A 14892-nucleotide genomic window follows, 5' to 3' on the forward strand; every position below is an offset into this window, starting at 1 on the left:
AGCATAAATTACAAGTGCATTGGAACCCATTTTACTGTAAAGTATCTCTCAGCCCCATTTTGACAACGAGGAAGCGCAGACTCCATCATGTGTGTGGCCTAGCGTTCCTGGCTACTGGTTAGGGAGGCTCTGCCTCATGCCCAGGCTCCTGACCCTGCTTTCCCTGCCTTCCTGTGCCCCACGCTCACCTGCTCTCCTCTGCTGTATGATCTTGGGAAGTGGGGTGACCCGTTTGAGCCTCAGTTTCCATATCTCTGAAGTGAAGGGGCTGGCTTTAATTTAAAATTCTCGAAAATTTCAGTTCAGGCTGAAACCAAATCAGAGGAATCCTAAATTGACCCAGAACCTCTGAGGCATCCCTCTCTCCCTCTCTCTCTGGTGCTGAGAGCTGTTTAAAATCCTGTGGCTCTTTTTTTATTATTACTATTTAACTAGACTAGTATATAAATGACTCACAACGGTCATTAAAATTTTTTAAAGTATTAACATTTTTCAGCAGTTAATCCATTTTATATGACAGCCGTGTTCCTGTCATGGAGCATAAAGCTTACACTAGAAGAGATTAGAAATTGAAGTATACTCAAGCATTATAAGAATCCATCTTGATAATACTGAAAGAATTAATAAATTGCACTGCTGTTCAATAAGTATTAAATGAATCGGCCCTAGAGGTTTGCTGTGATCCCTAAGAATACCGAAGGAAATGTGAAATGGGACCTCTGCACTCAGAGGCTTACAGTCTAGTTAGGGAATTGTCACTCTGTGTAATCCCCCAATTTTTTCCATCAATATTTTCTAGCAAAAGTACAGGTTATTTAATAAAACTGTTCCAGATTAGTCCATTATGCATTTCGTGTATTCCTATAACTCCTCTGGGTCTTGGAAATACAAATACTTTCTCTAAGGTATTTCTAGTCTGCTGTAATGTGTAAATGGATTATGGTGATTAAGCATGATAAATTATATAGCAGAAGTATGGTCAGAATGTTGAAGAAGCCCAGAGAGAGCTGTACCTGAGGCTGTAGGGAATACTTTCAAAGAGATGATGACATAATTAGAGATAAGTTTAATTTATGAATATATATACTAGGCTCTTTATATAACTCTCTCATTTAATTCCCTCATTCATTTAATTCCCTTATCTTAAAAGGCAGGTCATATTGGTCCCATTCCTCCCAAAAGGAGACTGGAGCTCTAAAGGTCACATAGCTATTAATTGTTGGAGTTGGAATTCAAACCCAAAGGTCAGCTCCTAGACCCCTCTTTGTTCTCTCGTGTATGAGCTGTGCTTAAAGACTGCCTAGGGGGGCACCTGGGTGGCTCAGTCGTTAAGCGTCTGCCTTCGGTTCGGGTCATGATCCCAGGGTCCTGGGATCAAGTCCCACATCAGGCTCCCTGCTCCACGGGAAGCCTGCTTCTCCCTCTCCCACTCCCCCTGCTTGTGTTCCCTCTCTCACTGCGTCTCTCTCTGTCAAATAAATAAATAAAATCTTTTAAATAAATAAAATAAATAAAGACTGCCTAGGGAAAAGAGGTAAGTCATGTGAGGATGAAGGAAAAGACAGGCCCCTGAGACCATCACATTAGCTTTTAATTTGGTATATGAATGAAATAGAAGTAGTGTAGCTGGTTTTTTGTAGGAATAATATTTCTTTTTCTATTGTAGGTATTTTGCTTTCTGAGGGTCTTTTTTTTTTTTCCTGTTTATTAAAAGAAATTCTAAAACCCAAATTAATCTTGTCCTCTTTAGAAGTAGTGCTTTGGATGGCTGTATGTTTATTCCAGCTTTTCTCTGATTTTAGAACGTTTGGGGTCTCTACTAAGGAGGAGACTGGTTTTCTTTTGTGTCTTGTAAACCAGTTCTGAAGACAAGTCTAAAAGAAGATGGCTTATGAACAAGTGCTTATGAACAGTGACGGTTTCTCTGGGATAATTGTGGCCTCCTGCAGGGACTATGTTGAAAGACAGCTTCAGTTTGGATACAAATGCTGGCGTGTGGCCACGGCCCCATGTGTTCAACTCCAGGGGCTGTGCTCGGTACTTTCTCCTCCCGTGCCCCGGGGGACAGTTTTCTAGGCTGCCCTTCACTCTCTGTGGTGGTAGAGTGTTTCCGATCCAGTTAAGCAAGTAGAGCACCCATAAATATCACACCTTCTGGAGTCAGACTGTTCTCTTACCAGATAAAGCTTAATTAAATGACTAATTGGCCATTGAACAATCTGATTACATTAGGTTTCATTTACCAGTTTTCCTAGTCCTGCTACATCTGAAAGGCAGAACAAGGTTAAAACTCTTGTATTAAGAATATGTGGACCAGAGTTGTAGAATTCTATAAGGAAAGACATAAGACTCACGCACGGGCATTTATCTTCATGACTAGATTTCCTGGATTTGCAAAACCTGGAATGGAACAGTATTTGTTGGCCAAGCAACTAGCAAAACCCAAAGAGAAAATTCCTATCATTGTAAGTTTGTTCACTTTTGTTTGCTTCCTTTGTTTCTAATTAAGCTCTTTTTATGATATCTTAAAGCTAAGAGGGTTATTAGTCTTCTGGAGGGTATTTTTAACACATTTAATGCTCCAAATAACTGACGGGATGTATTAGTATTGCAAGAGTAGTAAAGATAATTGGCATCAAGTGATGCCTGTTGTTATATTTAGATATTTTTTAATTTTTACCTCTATGACTATTAGTAATTGAACCAACCACGTCTATAGTATATATTCTTTTAATAATTTTTCTTCTCTAAAGTGTCTTGAAGACATGCGGTCTTCCTGCCAACTCTGTATATTTAGCTAATAAGCCCAATTCAAATATTTAGGTTTCTGCCCTGGCAAAGTGCATGCATATTATCCAAATAAGATGCCCTTTCCAGGGCGCCTGGGTGGCTCAGACGGTTAAGCGTCTGCCTTCGGCTCAGGTCATGATCCTGGGGTCCTGGGATCAAGCCCCACATCCGACTCCCTGCTCAGCGGGGAGCCTGCTTCTCCCTCTCCCTGCCACTCTGCCTACTTGTGCTCTCTCTCTCTCTGTCAAATAAATAAATAAAATCTTAAAAAAAAAAAAAAGATGCCCTTTCCACTGCGCTGGTAATAATTAGTCTTTCCTCCAATAAAGCAGCTGTCAGGTCATAGTAAGGACTAAGCAAATACAAGCTAGGAGTTAGTGACACCATTAAGAATCTCTCCCTCAGAATAACTTGATTATTACATAACATGACATATAGGCTCTCTGTTTTCACCCAAATGTTGATTGCTGATAGATTTTCTTTCTAAGCATTATCTAGTGCTATATTTCCAGATGAATTCTGGAAAAGAGAACTCTGGCTATCTTTTGACCCTATTGACTTAACCCTGTAACTGTAGGATGGGGACGGGGTTGGGGGAGAGTCTTGAGTGTAATTATCATAGGCCCAAACAAGGAGGAGGAAACATCTGGTCTTATTCTAATAATCTCTAGGTCCTGGGAAACTTGATAAAGTGCAAAAATGATACTGGATTTTTATTATTATTATTATTATTATTATTAGTTCCTACATCTTTGAAAAGCTTGAAATCCTAGAAACTCCAGAAAAAAGGGCTGTGGCCAAGAGCCCCTTCCTCCTTTTTCCCTCAAAGCAAATTTGGGGTAATTATCTTCTGAGTGGTTAGATTAAAGATTATTTTAACTTTTAAATTTTTTCTTCAGACTTTTTAGTAAATACTGAACATGTATTGTTGTTGTTTGCACTAAATTTAAAACTCCACAGGACTAAAAGCCCTCAAAGGGGACTTTATCACAAGCACGATAGTGTTGTAGCTAAAGTACCCCAGCGTCGGAGTTGTCCCATAAGTGTCACGTAGACCTGGGCCCCCTATACCCTGTAAGCAAGCCACCTGTGCAGGCTCCTTGCATGGAAAGGGAAGCTGAGGGATAATGCCTTCGAGTCTTCAGAAAACCAAGAGAAAGCAGATACGTGGTTCTTTGCTCTTAAGGCACAGTAACCCTGCCCACTAATAAAATGTGAGCCCCTGGATATTGGGCCCTAGTTGATCAGAGTGGCCTCTTTTGGTCCCACTCACTGAGGGCGGTTTCTAGAGATTCCTGCCCTATAGCTTTCAGGGTTTTCTGGATCTGGGCTCCTCCCTGAGGAGTCATAGTAGCTTATTGTCAAGATCTTCTCTTTAGTCCCTTATTAGTAAGATTGTTTGAGCCCTGGTCACCTCCCTGACCTCATAACCTCTGAACTTTCTTACCCCAGCCTACTTTTTCTTTCTTCCACCTTTAAAAAGAATTAGGACTGAGTATACAGAAAGTGAAAGTAAGCATTGAGAAAGTTTGAGGGCAGTTTGACATTGTCAAGACATCCAGGTGTGTAATTTCATATTTCACAAAACTACCAGTCTGTGATAGATTGGAAATCTTTTAAAACCAGCCCTTCGTCACAAATGACTAAGACAACTGGACTAGAGAGAGGAAATTGTGTTCCATCCTACACTCCCCTAGAGGAGAGGGAGACAGACATCTCTTCTCCATGGCCTGAGATGCCCACATGGAGAGCAGAAGGGTTTGTCCTAGCAAGTGTGTCTTTAAATATATAACCTTATCAGGAACAGAGAGCATTCATAGAACTTCACAAAGAGCAAGAATGACCCTCTACAGGACTTGTAGTCCTAAAAAGAATCATTTGATGATTTATCAAATATATTGACTATTTTTCCATATTACAAAATTAACTCTCCCTGAAACGTTGTGTAGGTTGGAGATTATGGCCCAATGTGGGTTTATCCTACCTCTACGTTTGACTGTGTGGTAGCAGATCCCAGGAAAGGCTCCAAAATGTACGGTCTGAAAAGCTACATTGAATATCAGTTAACACCTACTGTAAGTATCGACGTTATCAAAAACAGAATCATGCATGCATTCCTAGCTAAAATTTGCTTTTTTCTTCATTTTCCATAGTTGGCATTGGTAATGTTTTCTTCTCTTTCCCTTGTATTTTAGAACACTAATCGATCTGTAAACCACAGGTATAAGCACTTTGACTGGTTATATGAACGTCTCCTGGTTAAGTTTGGGTCAGCCATTCCAATTCCTTCTCTCCCAGATAAGCAAGTCACAGGTGAGTGCGTGTGACACTCAAATGACAAGTAATGAGACAGCAGAGCATCTGTCCTAAAGTATATCAGTAATGACATTTTCCATCTTCTGGAAGAACAAGATGTAGGAGTTTGGAAAATACTGTACGTGTATATACACTGTATATAATATGTACACCTAATGAGAATGTTTCATGAAATTTCCTATCAGAGTTCTTATACACGTATCTTAAGTTCTAGCGAAGGCATTGTGTCCTTCTTGTTACATGATTTCCTGTAAAAGTAATATGTGAATTCTTTAAATACGAAAAATGACACCTGAGAAAATAGAAATGATCCAAATAGCCTGAAATGGAAATAAAAATGTACGATCCAAATGATGTCGTGCAGTCCAGCCGTGTTGCTTTCATTAGAGGTATGGAAGCATCAGATATAGAAGCCACAGAGCATCCAGGTATTAATGTAAGAAGTTGTCAGGTTTTCCACTCAATTATTTTGGTGACTATTAATATTTAAATGTTTTTGTTTATCATTGATAATGACTCTGTCCTGTTTCTTATTTATTTAACATGTGCTATTTGCCCTGCTCCCCCTGCCTCAAATGATCCTCTGGTAGATAATTCACAGTGCTACCAAAGCCCCTTGTAAATATGCAGTCAGAGAGTATTTGTTTCTCTCTGCTTTGAGAACTGTCACTGATTTTTTTTTCTTTTTTTTAAAATCTCCAGCCTCGTATAGAACCTGGAGTATCAGTACTCAGAACTCAGTATGTTTGTCTTGGAATAAATATGTAAAGAAGCTGAGCTTTACTGAAGATTAGAAAGAGTTTAGTATGTGGCTAGAAAATTTGCAGCTAAATGAAACTAGTAAGTATAGAAAGGAGAGGATCAAAGATGAGAGTAAGGCCTAAAAGGTCAGCACTGGAGAGGCCTCGAAGGAAGAGCAACCTCGAAGGGCTGACCTGAGCCTGGTGGGAGGATGCGTGGAATCTGTGAAGGAAAGCTTCTTTCCTGGGGGTCAGGGAAGATGGAGAGGGCTGAGTCCTCATTCAGCAGGAGCTGAGGTGGGTAGTTGGAGAGGGACGGGGAGTCTGGCAGCCAGATGGCGGAACCGGCTCTACACACTTCCAGTGTTGTGGAGACAGGTGTCCCTGCCTGCTGGGTGTCCCCTGCACGCTGCTCGTGCACGTGCTCAAGTCAGAGCCGTTCGGCAGGCTCTGGTCCACACTGCTGAAACAGGGCTTTGAATCTGATTCCAGAGCTTCCTCTGTGAACGTACACGATGTAACTCAGCTAGTCCTGAGCTAGAACAAGTTACTTTAGGATAAGAAAGTCACTCTCCTTAAAACTTTACTTTGTGCTTTACTTTGCTGTATGTTTAGGTTTCTGTAAAAATTTTTTTTTTAAAGATTTTATTTATTTATTTGAGAGAGAGAATGAGATAGAGCATGAGAGGGGGGAGGGTCAGAGGGAGAAGCAGACCCCCCGCTGAGCAGGGAGCCCGATGCGGGACTCGATCCCGGGACTCCAGGATCATGACCTGAGCCGAAGGCAGTCACTTAACCAACTGAGCCACTCAGGCGCCCTCTGTAAAATTTTTTGAGATGGAAAGTTTTGTTTTTACAGAAGTTGTTTTGATTGTGACCTTTTTTTTTTTTTTCTGGAAAACTTTTCAAAAATTTCCAACTGTGCATAGCTGAGAGTGGGGCTGCATTGCCCAATGGCTGAGACAGCCTGGCTGTCACCTGGGGTGCTCCTGCACGTCCCTCGTGGAGCCAGGGTGGCTGAGTGGAGGCCGCGGCCAGGAGGCCAGGTTGGTGTAGACTGATTGCGGCTTCCTTCCACCCCGAGGGGTCACCGTGCTGATACTCACTGTCCCTCCTTATTGTTTGACATCACAGCTTTCCTTTTACAAATAAATTTAAATTGATTTCCATGAAAACTTCAGTTCTGCCTTTCTCCTCGTTTTCAAATTTCAGTCTGTTTCTTGAGTTTTATGTTCTCCTCTGTCAGCTTGGTTAGCACATTATGTGCTTCATGGTGTCCGAATAAACAGACTAATGAGCTACTTGAGGGTTGTAGGGATTTCTCCTATCTTTTAGGCTTTAATACATTGTTTATCCTAGACCAAGATAATTCAGTGCTATTTTAAAGCATTGTAGAGTCACAGTTCTCCCCCCATACGAAGGTTTGGTTTTTTTAAAGTGCAGGCCCGAAGCCAAGGGGGTGTCATAGAAAAGCAAGAAAGCAACAGCCGCTCAGTCTGAAGAAAGTTGAGCTTTGATTCACTGACTGGGATATGTGCCGAGGAAACCGAAAAGCACAGAAGCCACTTTTATTTCTCCCTTCTCTCGTTTGCCTCCTGCCTGTGGTCCCCACAAGATCATTATTATATAAACTCGCCTCTCACTTACATCCTGGAGAAAAGAGAAAGGAATGCCAAGTAGATGATGTCATGATATTTCTGTGGACTTGATAATCATTCCATGAGAAACTTACAGCTAACATTTTTTATTTGTTGATAGATTTTGGTTTTTTGAGAAATAATATTGAATGAATCTGGTTTTATTCCTGGGTGCAAACTGGTATACTCACATACTTGGTAAAAACCTAAGGTTTGTTGAAAATGGGGAATTAGAAATCCCCCTCCCCCGACCTTCTTTCTAGTTCTCTGGAATCTGGTAGGAAAATCCTAACGAGCACAAAATAACAATCTGAAGTCAGAGTTTGGAAATAAACCAGCAAAAAATTTTTCAGGAGGGATAAGAATCATTAATGAATTAATTAATTTCAGTCAATGAGTACATTATAAACTCTCCACTCTCTCCTAATGGAGAATTGAGTATAACCCAGGTTCATGTTGACTTACTGGGTCTTTTCTGCCCAGGAGGTGGGTCATCTTCTTTCCAAGGGGTGAGACTTTGTTTCTTCGTAGTTTAAGGTTCTGTAGCACTTAATCTCTACTCCTAGGAAGTGCAAAAACTGAATTGTTTTGAGCTACAGGAAGTGTCTAGACCCAGCATGCTGTTCAAGGGACACCTTTTAGGTAATGAGTTTTTGCTGTGTGGCTCTGTAGTGCTCTTCTTTTTAAAAGAAATTTGTGCTTATTTTACTTACAATTTCTAAAGGAAAGGCCAGGCTGCATTTTTTAAAATTTATTTGTGAACTTCTATACAGTGAACGCACTCCTTTTGGTGTAGTTTTAAGAGTTTTGACAACTATCACTTCAGTCTTACACCCACCCCGCTGTATTCAACCATCACTCCCCCAGATTCCCTTGAGCTGCCCCTTTATACTCAGCCCCTCCCCTAGTTCTAACCCATGACAGCCCTGATGGGTTCTTTGTCTCTACAGTTTTGCCTTTTCCAGAATATCATTATAAATGGAAGCATATAGACCGACCTCAAGAAGCAAGAAAAATCTCAAACAACCTAACCTTACACCTGAAGAGCTAGAAAAAGAAGAACAAACAAAGCCCAAAACCAGTAGAAAAAAGGAAATAATACAGAGCAGAGATAAATGAAATAGAAACTAAAAAAAGCAACAGAACAGATCGATGAAACCAGAAGCTGGTTGCAGAAAAAAAATGGAAGCGTACAGAGTGTGTCTTCTGATTGTGGCTTTGTTCACTTGGCATTGTGCATTTGAGATTCACGCATCTTGTGTGTATCAGTTTGTTTATCGGTTCACTCGTTGGCAGACATTTGGGTTTCCAGTTCGGGGCATTTATAAATAAAGCTGCTAGAAACATTTACATACAAGTTTTTGTATGAATGGAAGTTATCATTTCTCTTGGGCGAATACCTAAAGGTAGAATGACAGGGTCATTTGGCAAGTATAAGTGTCACGTTTAAGAAATTGCCTGTTTTCCAGAGTGGCTATTCCATCTTGGAATCCCCACCAGCAGTGGATGAGAGTTTTGGGGGCTCCACATCCTTACTTGCACTTTTCAATACTGTCAGTTTTTCTCTGTTCTAACAAATCTATTAGAGATGTAGTAGTACCTCATCATGGATTTAATTTGCCTTTCCCTTGTAACTAGTGGTATTGAACATCTTTTCATATGCTCATTTCCCTTCCATATATTTTCTTTGGTGAAGTGTCTGTTTAAATCTTTTGCCCATTTCTCATTAGGTTGTTTTCTCATTATAGAATTTTGGTATCTTTATATTCTGGAAACAAGTCTTCTGTCAAATAATGTGATTTGCAAATAATTTGTCCCAGGCATGGCTTGTCTTTCTCTCAACAGTGTCCTTTGCATAACAAAAGCTTTTAATTTTAATGAAGTTCAAAGTACCAATTGTTTCTTTTATGGATTATGCTTCAGATATGATGACAAAAACCTCTTTGCCCTAGCCCAAGTTCCCGGTAATATTTTCTCCAGAAAGTTTTGTAGTTTTAGGTGCATTTTGAGTTAGTGTTTGTGTAAGATGTGAGGTATGATAAGGCAGAGGTTTATGTTACGCATCTGGGTATCTAGTAGTTCTCACACTATCTGTTGAAAAGAGTATTCTTTCTCTGTTGAATTTCCTTTGCATTTTGTCAAAAATCAATTGAACATATTTGTGTGGTTTTATTTCTGGACTGTATTCTGTTGATTTATGTGTCCATCCTTATGCTAATACCACACTGTCTTAATTAGTAAATCTTTAAATCGGGTAGTATAAATCCTCCAACTTGGTTCTTTTTCAAAATAGTTCTGGACTATTTTTCATTTGCCTTTCCATATTCATTTGAGTTAGTTTGTGGATATCTATAAATAATCATGTTGGGACTTTGATTGGTATACATACAGTTTGTAATTGTTATATCTTCCTGATGTAGTGACTCTTTTGTAATTATGAAATGTGTCCTCTTGTCTCTAGTGAAATTTCCTGTGTTAAAATCTATTTTGTCTGATATTAATATAGTTACTCCAGTTCTCTTATGGTTACTGTGTGCAAGGCTTATCTTTTCCCATCTTTTACTTTCAGGCTGTTAGTGTCTTTGAATCTGTATCTCTTGTTGACAACATTGTTGGAGCTTGCTTTTTTATCAGGTCGGGAAACCTCTACATTTTGATTAGAGTTTTTGGACCATTCATATTTACTAATTATTGACCCAGTTAGGTTTACATTTGCCATTTTGATATTTTCTATGTGTCTTGTTTGTTCCATTCCTCCTTTACTGCCTTTCTTTTGTGTTAAATATTTTCTGATGTGCTGTTTTAATTCCTCTCATTTTTCCACTAAATTTTAAAAATTATTTTCTTAGTTGTTGCCTCAGTGGATACAATATGCATCTTTCTATAATGTTACAGTGCACTTCATATTAATACTCAATTACGGTAAAATTCATAGAAACTTTTCTCCAGTATAGCTCTGTTTCCCTCTCTCTTTTTATGCTCCTGTCATCATATATTTTATATCTATATCTGTTATAAATTGAACAATACAGTATGATAATTATTGCTTTCTACAATCTTGTCTTTAAAGGAAATTAAGAGAAGAAATTAGGAAAAAATGCATCTTTTATGTTAATCCATGTATTTCTGCTGCTGTTCATTTCTCTCTGTAAATTTGGGTAATTTCCTTTTAGCCGGAGGCAGTATTTTTTTAGCCTGAAGGACTTCCTCTAATATTTCTTTAATACAGGTCTGCTATTGGTTAATTCTCTCATCTTTGTTTATCTGGGAATGTCTTTGTTTTGCCTTTATTTCTGAAGGATAGGGGTACTGGTTGTAGAATTCATGGCTGACAGTTTTCCTTTCAGCATGATGAATTTGTCTTTCCATTGCTTCTGATCTCCATTGTGTCAGATTCACACACACCCACACACCCACCCACCCACCCAAAAATCGTGAGGCATTTTTCACTTGCTGCTGCCAAGATTTTGTTTCTGTCTTTCAGCAGTTTGATTCTGCTGTATCGTGGTGTGGTTATCTTCATATTTATCCTAGCCAGGTTTGTTTAAAGTTTTCCATCAAATTTGGGAAACTTTCCCCTGTTACTACTGCAGATAAATTTTCTTCTCTCTTCTCCTTTGGGGATTCCCATTACCGGTATCTTGGTGTGCTGTATGTTTTCTGAGGCCCTGTTCATTGTGCTTCCATTTTTTTTTCTCTCTATGCTTCAGATTAGATAACTTCTATTAATCTGCAGATTCCCAGATTCTTTCTTCTGCCATCTTGAATCTGCATTTGAGCCCCTATAGTGAATTCTTAATTTCAGTTATTGTATTTTCAACTCCAAACTTTTCATTTTAATTTTTTATAAGTTCTTTTTCTTGAGAATCTTTGTTTTGATTCCATGTCATGTTTCTCTTTACATTTTTAAACATGACTTCCTTTAGTTCTTTGAATGTATTTCTAGAAGCTGCTTTGTGTGCAAAATTCAGCATCCAGAAACATTAAGGGACAGTTCCTATTGACTCCTTTTTTGTTGATATGGGTCATACCTTGTTATATCTTTGCACTCTCTTAATTAATTTTTTGTTGAAAACTGAACAGTTTAAGAATATATTTTAGCAATTCTCGATTCTAATTTTTCCTCTCTGAAGGTTGTTGTTTCTCCTGTATTTGTTTGGTAAGTAACTTGCTTAGGCTCTGAAATCTCTCTCCCCTGAAGTTCAGTTATTTTTGTGTTTTTTTTAAGTTTGGCTTCCTGGGGTTCACCGTTGTGTCTGTGTAGATTTGTGGTAAGCCTGCCTCAAGCCACTAAGGCTTCTGTCCTCTGCTGATGGATGTCTGTGTGGGTAGGAGGCTGCATTCAAAGCTCAGATAATTTTCAAGTTGGCTGTCCTGGCTTTTACTTTTTTGTAAGCCTTTTTGTGTCTCCTTTACAAGTGTGTGCAGCCACAGAGTTGGCCAGGGGTATGTGGCTGGCTTGGATCCCATCTGGACTCCACTGTTTCTGCACACAGCCTCAGCCTGGAATATGCTTGGCCCAACCAGGCAATCTTGGCTAGTGGAGCCGTTGGCCCTTTCTGTTCCCCAGCCTCTGGATTGTCCCTGCCGCCACCACCGAGCACGGGCATGTCCCCCTGCTCCAGGTCAGGCCAGCCTCTTACCTCACTAGGGGACCTGCAGTGGCCGGTCTTCACAGCCTGTCCTATATGGGCAGACCTTCCATGTCCACCAAGGAGAGGGTGGGGAGGCCGAGGGGCAGTGGGGGAGACAGGAGCAGCCCCATGCCAGACATTTCCATGCTGCAGATTTCCACGCTTCTTGCATAAAGTTCAGCCGTTTTGCAAATATAAACACTTCTCAGATGGCTCTTTGCCTTTGGTTGATTTCCAAAACACTTATTTTTGGTGGCTTCTGTCCAGCTTTATAATTGTTTTGGGGGGATGGGAATAGCTGATTGCCTCACTCGACTGTACCTGGAACTTTCATCTCCAGAAGCCTTTTAACTAATAGTGGTTTTGTTTGGGAGGCTTATAAAAATGTCCAGTGTTCACTTGATGACTGGTATGTCAGGCTTGTTAAGCTGATTTTCTGCTCTTAAAACAGAAATATCACTCATTAAGCTATCTTTTAGAATGGTCATAAGCTCTGAGATGGTAGCTTTTACTACCGCATTAATGGAAAATGGCTTTTTCTATTTTTGGCTTAAGTAATTTAAAAAACCAAACGGAATAAAGAACTCAGTCATTCTGAGTTACTTTTCATAAATACTAAGTTTAAGTTTGTGTATCTGAGATTATATTGCATTAGGACACATTTTTATAAATATAGAAATTTTATGCCCTTTGTAAGAATTATTTATTAAATTCCATTTTCTTGCCCCCTTTCTTGCCCCATAAGGCTTCATATGGTCACACAGAATGGGCATAGTCTTAGTTTATCAAAATTTTTCATACCAAGATAAGATTTGCTTTTGAATTCGTTGAATACTTAGGGATCCTTGAAGAAAATCGCACTTTGTGGCTGTGCTTTTTCTTGTCACAATTAAAAAGCTTGTTAATTTGTTAAATCAGAATCTCATTCTTATAAAGTGTCTGTTGTATCTTTCCTGTGTCTCTCTGAGCATTTGCTGTGTTACAGCTGGTTTTTAGGTTAGTGAGAAATTACCATGGTCTTTACCTTTTACTAAATAATGTTCTACCAAGTACCCGTAGATACAAACGGCTTTTCCTTTGTGATGACGGTAACTCGCTTTACACTGCAGTCTGCATCACTCTTGCTGTGCCCCTTGCAGGTCGCTTCGAAGAAGAGTTTATCAAAATGCGCATGGAGAGGCTCCAGGCGTGGATGACCAGGATGTGTCGTCACCCAGTAATCTCAGAAAGTGAGCTTTTCCAGCAATTTCTAAATTTCCGAGATGAAAAGGTAGGACCTGTTATTATGATAGTCTTAGGTCATATTGAGAATTGTCACATTCACATCAATTTTATGTCTGAAAGTTAAAATTATGTCAGTTAGCTATTTCTCATTTCCTCCAAAGACAAAGAGGGGACAGAAACCTAGGTCTTCACCGTAGGAAATAAGTCACGCTATGTGGAAGAATGCTTGCCAGAATGGTTTTCCATAAATTGGGAATGGATTGGCCCAGAGTTGGTAGGAAGTGAATGATGTGATAGTGTGAGGAATTTTTTTCCCTAGATGCTTTTAAAAATACCCAAACTGGATCCAGGATATTATCCATATGAAGTGAGGGAAATAGAGTGAATGATTTCTTGAGATCCTTTTTTTTTTTTTTTCTTAAAGATTTTATTTATTTGGCAGAGAGAGACAAAGCGAGAGAAGGAACACAAGCAGGGGGAGTGGGAGAGAGAGAAGCAGGCTTCCCGCTGAGCAGGGAGCCTGATGCGGGGCTCGATCCCAGGACCCTGGGACCATGACCTGAGCCGAAGGCAGATGCTTAATAACTGAGCCACCCAGGTGGTGATTAACGTAACAACAACAACAAAAAATCCTCTTTTGACCTTGCGGTGTGGTAACATCATGAAAAGAAAAGTAGATTCAGAAGTGGACCATCCTTCTCAAAACTGAGTCATTTTTTCCAGAACTATAGTTGCATGTCCAGAGTAAATGCTGGTCTGTCTTTGTCCCCGTGGATAGTCATTCTGCCAATGGCCACGTGTTCTTTGTTGAGAATCAAGAAAACATTGGCTGTTTGACATCTCATTATTGTCTGCTTTGGAAATAGTTTTCTCTCTCTCTCAGTAAGCTTTTACTCTATAGTGTATCTTTTTATCCTGTAAAGATGGTTTCTCCATACTTCTCTCATAACAAATATTACATATCTTAGAAAACAGTGCAAAGAATAAAAGCGTAAGTTAGCTCAGATGCCAACAGCAGATACAAAATAAGTTAGAATCCTAGAAAAAAAGTCATGAGATTATTTTCATGTCTAATCAAATACTAGCATATTAAATACTTTGTTGGAACTTTCAGACAGATTTACTTGCTAAACTGCTTTGTAGTACTTTTCCCTTGTTAATGTGAACACATTTATAATAAGTATAAATAATCTGGCTCTGTGTATGCTTACAGACATAGGTGTACACGTAATGTAGTATAAAATATTTGGGCCTTATTCTCAGTTGCTGCTTATTTCTAGAATTGGCAGGCTCATTTGAGTGGGTTGCATGTAACCAGGCCAGGAGCTAGGAAACAGGGAGGTGCTTCAGCATTTTTTGTCTAGATCGTAGCTCTGGCCTTGCAAGGTGCCCTGGAAAACTGATTTCTCTGGTGAGATGTAATGTTCAGCCATAGTATGCCCTGTAACCATATAGTGGTGAAACTAGGTACTTTGAGTGAGTTACTTTGTAAACTACATGGAATCCCCTCCCAAGTTTGTTGCCTTTAACAAAAGTCCTGATTTTCCAAAG

General features: G+C 39.5%; 1 protein-coding gene across 3 annotated transcripts in view; it reads left to right on the forward strand.

Moving 5' to 3' along the window:
• Window positions 1–14892, forward strand: part of SNX9 (sorting nexin 9) — a 105738-nt gene that overhangs the window by 71512 nt on the left and 19334 nt on the right. For all 3 annotated transcript variants that reach the window (XM_054505617.2, XM_045865808.3, XM_054505619.2), the window contains 4 exons: window positions 2381–2465; window positions 4740–4865; window positions 4986–5103; window positions 13257–13387. In XM_054505617.2, coding sequence (XP_054361592.1) covers window positions 2381–2465; window positions 4740–4865; window positions 4986–5103; window positions 13257–13387 — 460 coding nt within the window. The remainder of the gene's footprint in view (window positions 1–2380; window positions 2466–4739; window positions 4866–4985; window positions 5104–13256; window positions 13388–14892) is intronic.

Source organism: Mirounga angustirostris, unplaced genomic scaffold, assembly GCF_029215605.1.
Source record: "Mirounga angustirostris isolate CCGP_5_RB_7025 unplaced genomic scaffold, mMirAng1.0.hap1 SCAF_8, whole genome shotgun sequence".
In the NCBI taxonomy this organism is placed as follows: Eukaryota; Metazoa; Chordata; class Mammalia; order Carnivora; family Phocidae; genus Mirounga; species Mirounga angustirostris.